General features: G+C 39.3%; 1 protein-coding gene across 2 annotated transcripts; it reads right to left on the bottom strand.

Moving 5' to 3' along the window:
* Positions 1–5,035: 5,035 nt before the first annotated feature.
* On the bottom strand, positions 5,036–13,114 carry LOC113039427 (tumor necrosis factor alpha-induced protein 8-like protein 1). 2 transcript variants are annotated; one of them, XM_026197332.1, is made up of 2 exons: positions 12,676–13,114; positions 5,036–7,217 (listed from the first exon to the last, which is right to left on the bottom strand). In XM_026197332.1, exon 2 carries the CDS (start codon positions 7,210–7,212, stop codon positions 6,652–6,654), a length of 561 nt encoding a protein of 186 aa, XP_026053117.1. In that variant the 5' UTR covers positions 7,213–7,217; positions 12,676–13,114; the 3' UTR covers positions 5,036–6,651. The 2 variants fall into 2 exon arrangements, with proteins under 2 accessions (XP_026053117.1, XP_026053116.1); XM_026197331.1 differs by having other exon boundaries at positions 12,680–13,114.
* Positions 13,115–15,050: the final 1,936 nt, after the last annotated feature.

The following is a 15,050-nucleotide window of genomic DNA, read 5'->3' as shown; positions in this document are numbered from 1 at the left end:
GTCTGCTCAAACAATGGTTGAGAGCAGTCTCCGTCTAAATGGGTATGGTGGCATCTTCTGACCTTTGTCTTTTGCTTTAGGATTCACTCTTCCCATTGTGCTGGCGTAGGGGTAAGGTGGAGGCTTCTGGCTCCTGCGCTTTGAAGAGGTCCCCGATGTATGTCTTTGAGAAATTACCAACTCCTGAGTTGATTCCTGTTTTTGACCTGCATCATGCAGCCCTTGATCTTTTATGGGATATGCTGGTGGTGCCAAAGATGGAGTTGGTGTTTTGTGGGATGACTTGTCAGAGCAGACTCCTTGTATCTTTCCTGAGTGGCATCCTTTTAAAGGGTCCCCCGGTTCCTCATTGCCCATATCAATATCGGCCGTCAGAAGGTCTATCTTCTGGACCACCTGTGTTCCAGGTGAAGACAAAGCATAGTTTATTAAGCATTTAATGAAAAAACAGTTCCTGAAAATGTTGAGTACTACCAATGTCTCGAGTTTCTATTGGGGCACATTTCATGCAAGATTGCCGACAGGCTAGTTTACAAGCTTACGAGACTGCGGAAAAAGCTGAGAGCGGACAGCGGGCCTTTCTTCTTGCCTGTCTGAGGGGACCATAAACCACTGGCCAACGTTCCTCTCAAACGTTGCATACATTTGCTAAATGGAGCAGATCACGCCAATCCTCTCTGCATTAAAGTTTCACTATCCCCTCATAGAAGTGAAATTGCCCAGTGCGCAATATATTCAGGGGTCTCTATAAACAGTATTAGATATTTATATTAAGATTAATATTAAAACAAAGTTCATGGCCAATGTGTTATCTAAAGTACTACCATTAAGAGTATCCTGCAGCTGATGGATAGTAAAGAGTTTGACTTAACAGAACATTTAAACGTGCCCTTTGTTGAACTCATTATGAGGAACAACTGTTAACATCCCCAAGCGATAAATAAACCTTTACCTCCTTCATTTCCAGGTGTATCTCTTTCAGGCCATGTAGAACTTCCTCAAGATTCACAACAACTCTTTGGATCTGGTCCCGAATAGCTCTTTCCGACTGCTTAGAGCTGAAAGTGTAAGACCCTCTTCCAGGTCCACTGAGATCCCCTTGGGCGACCTTTGCTTTACACTTAAGGGGGTTCGAATTGGTATTGTCGACATCTTTGGTTGACAGCATAACTTCATTTGCCAGACTAGGTCCATTTGAGTCTTGCATTACAGGTCTCAGACACCTACGTGAAGTTCCCTGTCTGTTAGAAGTACAAAGTTCTTCATCCTTATTAAAGGTTGAATTGTGAGTGTCACTTGCGTCCATCCAGTCTGATGCATGTTGTTCCATAAGCAAGGCCCCTTGCACAGAGCCCGATTGTTGCTCAGCTGCACAAACAGGCACTCCACAGTTTCCTTGACCTCTGAACTGTGTTGGCGCGTCTCGAGCACACTTCCTCAAGAAGGGGTGTGGCTCGGTCTGGTGCCGGTGGACCACAAAGCTGCATTCTCTCAAGCTGTAGTTCACAGAGACGCTGTTATGTTGCAGCCCCGTCCCTGGAGGCCGGTTCAACTGCACGCTGGTCTGACAAATCTGGCCAGTCATGTCTAGCTGTGCATGACGCCCCTGAACAGCTAAATGTTTCCTGGCAGTGTATCCATTAAGGGGGGAATTCTGCCGCTTTGGTCCACAGGTGTTCGTTCCGTGGTCCCCAGTCCCAAAATAAGCAAGGATGTCCGCTTGAGGTCTTTGTATTCCATTTTGTAGTTGGCTTGAAGTGGCGGGTTGAATGCGTGTCTCTCCGACCCCTTTTGTCTCGGAGAACATTCTGCGGCCCAAGAAGGGTACTCTCGAGAGGATGTGTCCCTTCTTTAAGTGTCCCGGCCTTGTCATTACCAGGAGATGTTTTTCTCATCTGTCCTGTCTTTAAACTTTCTCTTGTCTGTTTCTTCACTCTGACCCCCAACCTCTGGTGTGTTGCTTCCTCTCGCAGATGTTATCCCGGTGTGTTTTCTTCCTCTGGATCCTTGCCCTTCTTTCTTTCTTACCTCACTTTGCTCCCGTTCGTCCTGTCATTGGCGGCAGGCCTCCGTTTTTCACCCTCACCCTCAAACTCCGTGCATTTCTGTTCCACTGGCTGTTGCTTGCTTCCTGCCTTTGACGCCCTCCCCATCCCCTCTCTCTCACTCACTCGCACTGCGCTGCCTCCCTTTCTGGTTCATTCTTCCTCCCACTCCCTCTCACGGATTTTCCTCTCTCCCTCGCTCTCGTTTACATACTTGCAGGACCTCAATCAGTGAGGGGGGTCGTGGAGGGGGGATTTAATCCAGTGCTGATGCTGTGTGTCCATATTTGTTCCCTGCCTCGGGACTGATCTGATTACTCCTGTTCTGCATCAGTACGCTACAATTACACCCAGGATTTTATAGCAGGATGCCAGGGGAGGCACACTCCCCCTCTAGTGCTTTATGGGGCAGCACAGGCAGGGCTAGTCCCTAAAAAAACGCATGAGGATGTGACTTTTAAAATTAATAACCTGGCACGCTGCAGCATGAAAATACTTCTTCATGTCTTTGGTTTATTTCTGGTATGGAGGGATCTCAGAAAGTGCACTGAAGTTTCAATTCTACATTAGTTGCATGTTTTCATTTTTCAATTGCATGTTTTAGCAACCGCAACAGTTTAGCTATGTATTGACCTACAGAACAATTGCAATTAAATTAAAGTGCAAATAATCGGAAAGTCAATCTATATATTTCACACGTTAAGATTGACGTCCCGTGGTAACATTTGAATTCTCCATACCCAAGATTGAAAGGTCACAAATGCAAATGTTTACCATTGTTATTCCCATCTGCTTTAGGTTTCAGTTCTTTTCTCATTTCCACATAAACTTAACGATCACTCTGTGAAAGGTCAGGAATTTTACCCCTGACACAGTCTCTGATTCATATCAACCCAATCTAAAGTACATCCAGCAAAAAAAAAAAAAAGATGTAACATTCGGCCTGGATTAATTTACTCATTTCTCCAAACAATATTTTACTATGAAGTATTACTCATGATTTTGAAGTTGCTATACCAATTATATATAACATTCAATAAACAACTGCAACAACTGAATGTATTATTTTTGTTTCGTGACCTCATTAAATCTTATAAAATGTCTTTAATTATCTTCTTGGAATATCTTGGAATATCTATCTTGTTTTTTTGGCAGTCTGAACAAATCATAATTTTAGAAAATATGGATCTGATCTTTCAGTCCATTCATAACATTGAAAATGGTGTGGTCAAGTTGAAGACATTGCATTGTGGGATACACAATTGCACACTATGCAGTTTTTGTATGCTGTATGTTATCTACATACTATATAATCCAAGGATCGTGGTAGTGGCATGTTAGCATGCTATTCTGAACAGTAAGCTGATTTGAAAACAGCAGTTAATGGTGCAGAAATTTCACTTTAAGAAAAAAAAATACTAAGAGCAATAAAAATCTTGTGTTTAACACTAGGTCTTGCAGCCGACAGCAACATGACTGAAACGTCACTGTTCAGTATTACTGATAAAAAACTTGAAAGCAGCCACAAAGATGTTATCATAGAAGTAGCTTCCGTGGGCTAACGCTCCCAGAGCATTGGACAGAGGGCCTTCTTTTTGACACTAGACACATCTCTGCAGCAGTGAACGCAAGGCTTTGAGACGCCACTCTCATGCTGAGTGCGAGCCATGAATAGCGCAAAATACTGGAATGCGGCTGTTCATTACAAATACAGTTTGGATGCACAAGTGCTGTTACCTGTCAAAACCGACGACACTTTATAACACTAATGGCCTGCAGATGCTGTTCAACAGCTGTGGTGTGTTTAAACTCAGACACTTACACTATAACGCACCAGCGCTATGCTCGTTTTCTGTGCTGAATTTCGATGAGTCAAAGCAACAGATTTTACTAGCCTCTGCTAGCTGATTGTAATGAGAGCTATTAATGTGATTTTCGTCTCTGTCTTGCGGTCAGATGGTCATTTCTACACCTCTGGTGGCGGTTACCAAGACAACTGACAGGCAGCCGTGCGTTTTTGCAGGTTAGGTGTGAAGGGACATTGCGGAGATCGGGTCAATGCGTGACGTTGTCGCCAGCTATTAATAACTACGAAATTCCACTTCTAATAAATAGAAACAGGACAAACAAGGTTACATAACCCACCTGGCGGGGTCTGTAATGTAATGTCGCTGACGGTATAACCTTGAGAGCAATACAGAATATCAATTAATTCTTTATGTAGGCTTTATGTGTTTGGTTATCATATAAGTAATTGCCTTACATTCAGATTTGCTTTTAAATAAAAACAAACACGGCAGGTTTTAGATCCCTAGAGGACACAATGGCGAAGGAGGAGGAAAAGAAACAAAAGAACTTGCCAGGTTTAAGAACTTAAGTCCATGGTAACTGTCACATCTCAGGTATCACCCGGAGGGAGATCGAGCATCAGCACAGAGAACAGAAGCTGTGTCAGAACGACTCACCGAAACAGCCGTGAGAAGAATAGCAAATGAAACCAGCGTCTCATTTCCACAGGTTTTTACCATTTTTATATTGTCTAGCTCTCGTCAGACCTGTGAACATCACTGCGATTTGGTTTCGAGATCGGGACTACCCCAGGGAGAATTAGGATTATATTTTTATACTGATACCACACTGTAAACACTGATGCCATAGACACCTCTGGTTTGCTATCCTTGAGTAGACTCTGCATAGGCGTAATGTTTTTTTTCCTGTACAAACTGTATTTTCAATCACCCTGCACTTAAACCTACCCCTTACAAAAAAACTGCACGCATTTTTGCATTCTCAAAAAAAATAAAAAAAGGTATTCTGTATGATTCATAAGCTTGTTTTCTGGATAAAACAATCTAGCATGCCTAGAGGGATTAGCATAGTGTAATCCAGGGCAATCATGCTAATACTGCTAAGACTCTTTCACTAGATTCTTCTGCATTTCTCATTAAATAAAAACAGAGCACTTGCCTCTTAAGAATGACACATTTATATATAGACACACACACAAATACTGTAATCATATACATAATTTTTAGAAAACAAAGAAAACAACGTACATTAACAGGACTTGTTTGTGATTAACAAAAATTGCCTTTAACATTCTAGTTTAAAAACATGTTGCAATGTGAAAGATAAGAGCTTTAATGTTCAGATGATATCTGCACAAAGCAAAATAAGGTATCCGGTCCTTTATCTGTTTGAATTGGCCCAAAACACCACATGTAAGTAAGAGGCATTCGAGACTGAACCCTGAGAGGTTTTAGGATAATCGGGAGGTATGGCTTTCACAGCTGTCAAAGTTACTCAAAAGTTTCATTTGTTTTCCCTTGAAATTGTTCATACTTTATTCGTAAGAGCTTTAGCTAAAAAAAAAAAAAAACTAGTGACAACAAGACAAATTCAAACAACCCTCTGCTACTGACTATTGACGACATTAATATTAATAATAAGTGCATAGATACAGGAAAATTAAATATAAAACAGGACACATTAAAATGTTGTGATTCTTTCGATAAGTAATTTTGTAAGAAAGAATATTCTAGGTTAAAATCAAGTCCACATACAAATATAAAACATGTGGGCAGATTTGCACATACAGTGCAAGAATATGGGACAAGTACAGAGTTGCCTCATAGACTTCTACTCGTACAATGTTTTGTGGTAACTGACATCCCAGAGGTGATGTCGAAAGATCTGAACTTGTATACACCCAGTACAAGTCAAAATAATATGTCAAAACCGCTGGAGCTAAAACAAACTGATGGCAGAAATGGGACAATGAGACTTCTTTGTTCACATAAGTTAAAATCAATCAGAAGTAACATATCAGGGAAGTAACGGCTCAATCGTGTATTTATACCCATGAAACCTTGATTAAAACTGTAAGTAAACATGCCGAAAAGGTCGTACAGTGACATTCTAGCACATTCTTCATTCCTTGATAAGGAACTGCATCTCAGTAAAGACCTCCCATCAGCAGGGGGGCGATATGGAGTGGAAAAACAAACATAAGATGAACGTAAACTGCTTTATGACCAAGTTTAGAAATCACAGAGGTGATTGTTTCCAAATAGTTTAACATCAACCTGTAAATGACTCACAAGAGACATGTCCATAAACAGTCCTTTTGGGTTGCGGATTTAACGTGTCTATTTTCAGGAAGCGAGAGGGTGATGCTGCAGGCTCATTTCCTAAAATTAGAGATGAAACGTTTCATACATATCCCACAGTGCATTTCATATTTGCAGTGCTTGAAATATCCCCTCTGGATCCAAATGGTTTGCAAATGGTCCTTCATTTCCTCCGATGGTGGATTTTAAACAAACTGCAGTCTAAAAATTACCATTGGACGAATGGGAGAAAGATTTGCATTGGATCACGTTAAGTTTGCGTTATAAACCACCTCTAATCCCCGTTTCTAAAAATACAGGAGTCAAGAAAAAAGATGTTCCATTGGAAGGACAAATGTACATTCAAGACAGATGATTGAGTGTCCAATGCACAAATAAGGCACAAGATAATCTGAGCTTAAGCTCCATTTAAAACACACACATTTGATGTTCAAATAAATTTAGCATTTCCATCAAACAAAGACAACAGGTAGTGGTCAAAGATTGCCATCATCCAGCATCTTGTTAACTCCTTCACAGATCTTCTGCAAGTGGCCGTGGTACACTTCCGAAGGTCCGTACAACGTCGCAAGGAACTCGCAATCAGAGAAATGATTGAAGACGTGGTTGATACGGGAATGAGACTTCGCCGTCAGGTGCTGGTTGATGGTCTGGTGCAACAGTTCGCGGCAATCGTTGAGCAGGTTGCTCATGACGCGGCGGTCAAAGGTGAAGTCAATTTGGTAGAAGCTGACGGCTGTCATCGCCAGCGTGTGTACCTTCTTCCGGAAACGCTCAACCAGCGCAAGCTCCTCGTTGTTGAACTGCCCGTTGCGGTAGAGGACGCCCAACTTGACCACCATCTTAATGAGGTTCTTGATGATCTTCTGGGCCTCCTTGCGGTTGCGTGTGTACTCTTTGGTAACCCGATACAGCTCGTCCAGTACTTCGCTGCTGGTGTCGTCTATGAAGAGGTTGGCCATTGTCTTGGTTGCCATCTTGCTCATGAGCTTCTTCTGGGCCTGCAGGGCAAGGCTCTTCGTGCTGAACGAGTCCATGATGTCTACGGATGAGACACAAACAAAGGCAGCCATTCAAAATGAGTTTTATGAAACATGGAAAACTTAAAACGGAGCTGCTTGTTTGAAATTCTTTCAAAAAACAGTCATGCATCCAAATTGGGACAATAGATGTTTATCTTGAGTGTCTCGCCTGGAAGCGTATGTGGAAAATGTAGATGACTCCCAAAAGTAAAAAAATGTTATATATTGTCTCTTGAAATCAAACACAATCTAACAAGAGTAACACAAACCAAGCTTATACACTCATATAAATAACTAGGGATGCAACTGGACTGCATGATTATTTGAATGCGATTCTCATGCACATCTTGTCAGTAAAGCCGGTTCTTTGATTAGTAGTAAATCTCCATAACTTGCTTTTAGATGGATCAGCATTTACTAAACAAAGCCATAGTTCTCAGTCTACGCAAAAAAAAAAAAAAAATGTATTGTTTGTAAAATAAAATACTTTATTATATACTCTATATTTATAAAGACATTTCCTTTAGCACAGTAATGAAGGCAACAACATATAACAGATAGGAGCAGAGAAAAGTGTATGTGAACTTGAATTTAACAACTCAAATATTAATCTGTACCTCACATTAAACTATGGAACGGCTTCAGAACACTTAGACTTAGACTTTATGGGGCTTTATAATGTTTTTTTTTTTTTTTTGCTTTTGTGAGGCTTAACAATAACATAGAATAGCATAAGCACAATATCGAATTTGGAGAAAAAGCCAGTACCCATACTGAGAATCTGATCGACACATCCCTACAAATAACAGTTATTTATTGGCATCTATAGTTCAATGAAGAAACTTCGACATATATGGAATGTTTCCATTGGAGAAATTGTTCTTCAGATTATTTAAAGGTTATTTGCAGAACCTAAAATAGACCTTCAATGACATCTCTGCAAACTACATTTTTACAAGAGTACATGAAACATGTTAGACATCGATGCTACATGCAGACTTTAAAAGGTTTCTCTGCAGGGGTTTAAGGAAACCCATCTTACTGACTCATTCTCCCATCAAAGAGGCAAGACATAAAAAGGTTTCTGAAACTACCCCCCGTGCATGTTTCCTTCCAGCACATACAAACATAAATGGTCAATTCACAGATTTTGTATGCAACAAAACAATCTGAACAGAACATCCATGTATTTCCGTTCTCACACGGCAAATGCTACACTTTAGAGGCTTTAACCAAACAATGAACTTCCTAAGTCTCGCACGGGCCTGACAGGACAATTTCCCCTTCTTAAAATGACCGCTCCCTGGGGAAGTGTTGCTCACAACAGAATCCCTTCAAGTCTGAGTCCCTGCAATGAATTGTTCCTAATTAAACCGCAGAACAAGTGATTCTGTGCGTGGTCTGAGACTGGCGGATTCTCCAGCACATTGTCTTTTTTGCACACACGCGATTTGCATTTCTTTGAAAAGGCACTTTTGATGTGACTCGATTCCCTGGGAAAATCTTTGCGAGACTGTATCCCTGGTAAGCGGGACTTCTAACGCCGATTACTGGGCCACGTATTAATATCTGTTGAGATCAAAGGCAATTTGTTTGAGAAAGGGCGAGGGTGAGACTGGACTCCCGACAGATAAACAGAAAATCAATTTGCATGTTTACAACCAAATCTAGATGCATTTGGGCACTAATAACTGCTGTCAAAACACTCCCACAAAACAGCCCTGATGAAAAAATCTGCATATGCTGGTTAGGTATGTTTTGATGCTGGGATGCTGGTTTATGCAAAGGACCATCTTAAACCAGCAAAGGACCAGCATAAACCAGCAAAGGGCCATCTTAAACCAGCAAACGACCAGCATAAACGAGCAAAGGACCATCTTAAACCAGCAAAGGACCAGCATAAACCAGCAAAGGACCATCTTAAACCAGCAAAGGGCCAGCAAAAGTCAGCAAAGTGCCAGCAGAAACCAGCAAAGGACCAGCAAATTACCATCTTAAACCAGCATAATCTAGCAAATTACCATCTTAAACCAGTAAAGGACCAGCATAAACCAGCAAGGGACCAGCAAAGAACAACAAATTACCATCTTAAACCAGCAAAGGACCATCTTAAACCAGCAAAGGACCAGCATAAACCAGCAAAGGACCATCTTAAACCAGCAAATGACCATCTTAAACCAGCAAAGGACCATCTTAAACCAGCAAAGGACCAGCATAAACCAGCAAAGGACCATCTTAAACCAGCAAATGACCAGCAAAAACCAGCAAAGGACCATTTTAAACCAGCAAAGGACCAGCATAAACCAGCAAAGGACCATCTTAAACCAGCAATGGACCAGCAAAAACCAGCAAAGGGCCAGCAAAAGTCAGCAAAGTGCCAGCAGAAACCAGCAAAGGACCAGCAAATTACCATCTTAAACCAGCATAATCTAGCAGATTACCATCTTAAACCAGTAAAGGACCAGCATAAACCAGCAAAGGACCAGCAAAAAACAACAAATTACCATCTTAAACCAGCAAAGGACCAGCAAAAACCAGCAAGGGCCGTGTTAAACCAGCAAAGGACCAGCAAAGGCCAGCATAAACCAGCAAAAGACCAGCAAATACCAGCAAAGGGCCATGTTAAACCAGCAAAGGACCAGCATAAACCAGCAAAGGGCCAGCAAAAACCAGCAAATTACCATCTTAAACCAACAAAGGACCAGCTTAAACCAACAAATGACCATCTTAAACCAGCATCATAAACATACCTAAGCAGCATATGCTGTTTTTTTCAACAGGGAGATGACACCGAAATCATTCAAAAATCCCAAGGTAATCTGGTCTCAGAAGGAAATGGGTTTCCAAGCCACATTTCTCAGTTTATACATATCTGAAAATGTTAAGTCTAGGCTCTTCTTTTCGTTTTTTGCACTGCCAACTGCAGCAGCATAAAATAACTGAACCCTGGCCAAGCAACATTGGGCAGTGACCAACTTCACAACATTATCATTAGTGGCCAGTTTTACATGGGTGGAAACAAAACAAGACATAAAAGCTCATGTAACAACAGAAACTAGAGTGAAACAAACAACATCGGACCACAGATCTATATCCCAGCAACGCTCGTGGTGTTTGATTCAACACTTGACAAAGAAGCTGTAACAAGAGACTGGGGTTTTCAGTTGCTCAGCATCAACCAGAAGCCAACACTCACCTTCCTGGAGGTATAAGGTTGCGTTCTCCATGATTGGGGAGTGGGAAGGCGAGAGATTGTGGAGAACATTGGAGATCACTGAGCCATGGCTGTCTGTCTGAACTGATTGTTTCAGGTGTGTGAGTGATTTCTGGTAGATGCTGAAACTACATCTAATGGATCACTTTCTCCAAGCATACTAGACCTCCTTGTCATCTAACGACCCTCCTCAGCAATTATGCCTTGAGGAACAAGCTTCCTGAAGCTGGAAAAGCCAACAAAAGGACCACTGTCTAAACTCCAACTAACATTTAGCTCTGTTTTCAGGTATGGACAGAGGCAAAGGAGTCACAGCATCATATCTTTCATGTGGTTTAGCTCTCGTTTGCCGTGTTTGGTCTTATCAATCATCTGCTGTGCAGGGTTCATGGGGTATAGTCAAAATGATATGAACAACACTTTTTTTTTCTGGCCACACAGTTCTAGAGAAGCCTGCGGTGACATGAATTATTCAGCGGTTTCACAAAATAGTCCTGGATTTTAATAAAACATGAACCAATTTAGGAATAAAGCTTTGGGTCGCCTAAATGTGTTTTTGTGCAAAGGTGATCAAAGCCTGGGAACGTTCATTACGAGAACCAATCTCTCAGACAGAATTAGTGTTTGTGAGATACAAGATGGCAAAAAGATAAGCAAACGAACCTGTTGTGTGCTTAAATAAATAAACTGAAGAGGTGGCGAACTGGTAGCGAGGTCTACTCCACACGCAACTATTAAAAGCATGAATCCACAATTATTTAATTAATAATAACAACAACATAACACATTTTACAATAAACATTTCTGCAGTTGTGTATTAAATAACAAGAATTATTATACTTTTTCTAAGAAAAATAACTACAAATATTTCATATATGCAATTTAAATAATTAAATAACAATATTCTATAACAATTTGAAACATTATATAACTAATATTTTGCAATTGAGAATTCAATAACACAAACTGTGATTTTAATAATTTTATATATATAATTATTTTTGTGATTTGATATTTGTGTATGTTTTCGATTTCATTAAATTGATTATGAAATAATTATATATTTTTGCAATTAACACTATTTAATAATCATTATTAAAAACATGTATTATTTCAATAAATAATTGCTAAATAAATCATTTGTGGTGTGTGTGTGTGTGTATTTATATATTTATTTATTTAATAATTAAATCGTTAGCAATTTCTGTGATCTGAGTAAATACAGAGCAAATCTTGTGCAATTTTGTCTACATCTGTTGTCATTAAACAATATAATAAAAATTACTTTTCACAACTGCAGTTGTGTTTCTCATAATGTGAGTTAATTATTTTAAACTTTACGTCACAATTACCCTTATTTATTTATTTTTTACTCTCAGGTCAAAAGTGGCTCCCATGGCATCGGCTTGCAACCTTGCACTGGTAAAGTTAAAGATGAAACTAAGAAAGTTAAATGGCACAAAGATGGATGAGGGTTTTTCCAGCATCCAGTGTCTCCAGACACACAGAAAATGTTTAGTCAGCATCCATATGAAGTAAAACTGCATGCTCTTTACTCCACATCCAACAGCTCGACTCTCAACTCCAGAGTGTCTATGTCAACAAAGTCTCAGTCTTGATAATAAAGGCTTCAGGTGTTTGTTCGAAATGTATTTGCATATAATTAAAGCTGGTAAACACCAGCCTTAAAGCCCATAATAAGCACTGACTATTGAATACATAATGGAACATACAGAAGCTTCAGACATTCTGAAAGAACGCAGAAGGTAAATGTTTCCTAGGTGACAACCGAATCCTTGTGTAAGTGCACTTTGCAGTCCAGTATATAAGGTCAGATCCCCCATCTCTGTCAATGAGTTACCGCTCCTCTACTCCTACACACTTACACTTGTATTGTCCTTCATCTCAAATATTTATGCTTCCCAACATTTGAGTCACTGTCAAATTAGCAAATTAGTGTTGACATAATATTCATAGTTTTCATAGCGGTTTGTCATTTTACAGTGTAAAGCTTATAATCTGTTTATGCATGCAGTAAATGCACAGGTTCTGTTTTATTCTCAAAACACAAGTATCGTTACATTGTAGAGAAAACTGTATGTATTATAAATATGATGCAAAATAACCTAAATCAATAATAAAGGCATGCGTTCTATAAAAATCTGTTGATTTTAGTATGAATACAGATGAAAAACACACAATTTCAATGTTTCATGAATGCACACATGCAGAATGTGTGTTAGTGGAGTCAGTCAGACACTTACTCACCTCTCCTCTACTTGAACCGGATACTGGGCGTCTAAAGAATAACTTTCTTTCTTCAAACCTCCATCTAGACTGCCCTGACAGCCAAAAAAACTACCTAGAGCCGCATGCATAAGGCGTGAAAATATCATATGAAAAGAGTAAAGTGTGTCCGACAGGTATGTGTTGCGTCTGCGCAGCTGATGTGAATAATTCACGCGTTTTCCTCTCCTCTCTTTTCGCGTTCGGTTACCAGAGTTTGTAACCCGACTCCAGCTTTTCGAAAAGTTTCGAACTCGAGGGTCCAGGGCGCTCGGTGAGTGACGTTCTGATTGACCAATCGCGCTCGGGTTTGAAACGCCAGCGGGCCAATCAGGAGGCAGAGAGGCCCGCGCGTCCAGCCTTTCATATGGTTTCCCGTCATTATCCCGTGAAAAAAAGAAAAAAGAAAATCCAAGGCTGAAAATTTCCCAGAGGATATTCTGCTGAACAATGAAAGGGGGACTCTCGCAACTAGTCATTTGTTTTCTGTAAACAATATGGCTGTCGAGCTTCAGGACGTTTAATTTAGTCGTTTCCGTGAAAAAAAGCAATGCCTGTTTTAGTTGTATTGTATTCTGTACATACTTTGGTAACTTTGTATGAAAGGTGTGCGATAGCTCCAGTCAGTCCTCCCCGGATGTCTTTGACCTGTTTTTTTCCTTTCATAAATGGAACGTATTCAGAAACATCCGGTGGCTGTAAATAAACACTAAAGCCTTAAACCATATAACATCCTCTTCAGTGACTGATAACACAACAGCCCTAACACCTGCGACCATAGATGGCAATAATCTAGCACGATAATAACACACAGCGATAATCCTTCTAAATTTAATAACCTTTTATTTTTTTAATCAGAATAGATATGCATTGAATTTCTCAGCATTATTTTCTTATTCTAATAATGTTTTTACTACTATTAAAATCAACAATAATTTACTCGGTCCTTCTACTCTATGGTTGACATTTGGAAGAAAAGCAGCGCGTCATAACACAGCTCGATGACGTCACCTAGTGTTACAACTTTGCATTGCTTTGTTCGGGGAAAATTTCAGCAACGTTCCATTATTCCAAGCTATCATTTTTAAAATAGACTACTACTACTATTATTATTATTCAATGCTTTTATTTAAATAATTAACTACATACATTTTTTATTTAATTTAAAAATAATAAATGTATGGGTCAATTAGCCTACAGACAAGTAGCCTAGAATCAAAGACAATAATAATAATATATTTTATTTATATAGAGCCACTCCAACACTTAAGGGCCCTTTACAAGTCAGGTTTTAGAAACATAAACATCAATACCAGAAGACAGAACACATAGCAAGAGTTGACAGTAATATATAAAAGACCACTTACAAAGACAGATAAGAGAGGACGTAGATAAACATCTATAACAGGCTACTTTACAAACTGAGAACTGAAGAGTAATACTCAGAGAGAGAGAGAGAGAGAGAGAGAGAGAGAGAGAGAGAGAGAGAAAGACTGTTTTCAAGAGGTTTTTGAAGGAGGGAAGGGAGGAAGCTTGATGTTTTGGGGAAGAGCATTCCACAATCTGGGAGCCACAACACTTGGACAATCTGTAAACACATGCATTTTTACCACGCAACTCTCATTTGAGTGTCATTTTGAACGTTTTGGTTTGTCATTACATAATAATTAATTAAATAGCCAAATTCAGTAATAGCTATAATAAAAAATTAAAAATAAATGCCTACAGGGATATCCCTTACGAAAAAGTAGTATACTTCAAGTTTATTTTACTAAGTATACTTAAGTAAAGTTCAAGTATATTTTTAAGTATACTTTATGTAGCACGTATACATATATCAGTGTTTTAGTTATACTTGTAAGTGTACTGTTTCAATAGTTATTGGGACTAAATTGGCCCACTTTGTAGTATATAAAAGTATACTTTAAGTATAACAGGAGTAAACTTTGAGTACACAAGTAGTATACTTCAAGTTTATTTTACTAAGTATACTTAAGTAAAGTTCAAGTATATTTTTAAGTATACTTTATGTAGCACGTATACATATATCAGTGTTTTAGTTATACTTGTAAGTGTACTGTTTCAATACTTATTGGGACTAAATTGGCCCACTTTGTAGTATATAAAAGTATACTTTAAGTATAACAGGAGTAAACTTTGAGTACACAACTAGTTTACCTCTATGTTTGTAGTTTGAACTGCAATTATACTAAAAGTGAACTTACAGGTACACTGATAGTTTATTAATTAAATACTTTGTACACTTTGAAGTATAGTCTCAGTAAAGTAGCCTACTAGTTTAGTAGTTTTATACTGCAAGCGTACTCATAAGTTTTCTTTAAGTGAACTTTAC

The sequence above is a fragment of the Carassius auratus genome, chromosome 22 (genome assembly GCF_003368295.1).
Source record: "Carassius auratus strain Wakin chromosome 22, ASM336829v1, whole genome shotgun sequence".
Taxonomy (NCBI): Eukaryota; Metazoa; Chordata; class Actinopteri; order Cypriniformes; family Cyprinidae; genus Carassius; species Carassius auratus.
Note: the sequence above shows the minus strand (reverse complement) of the source record. Positions and strands in the feature narration are given on the sequence as shown.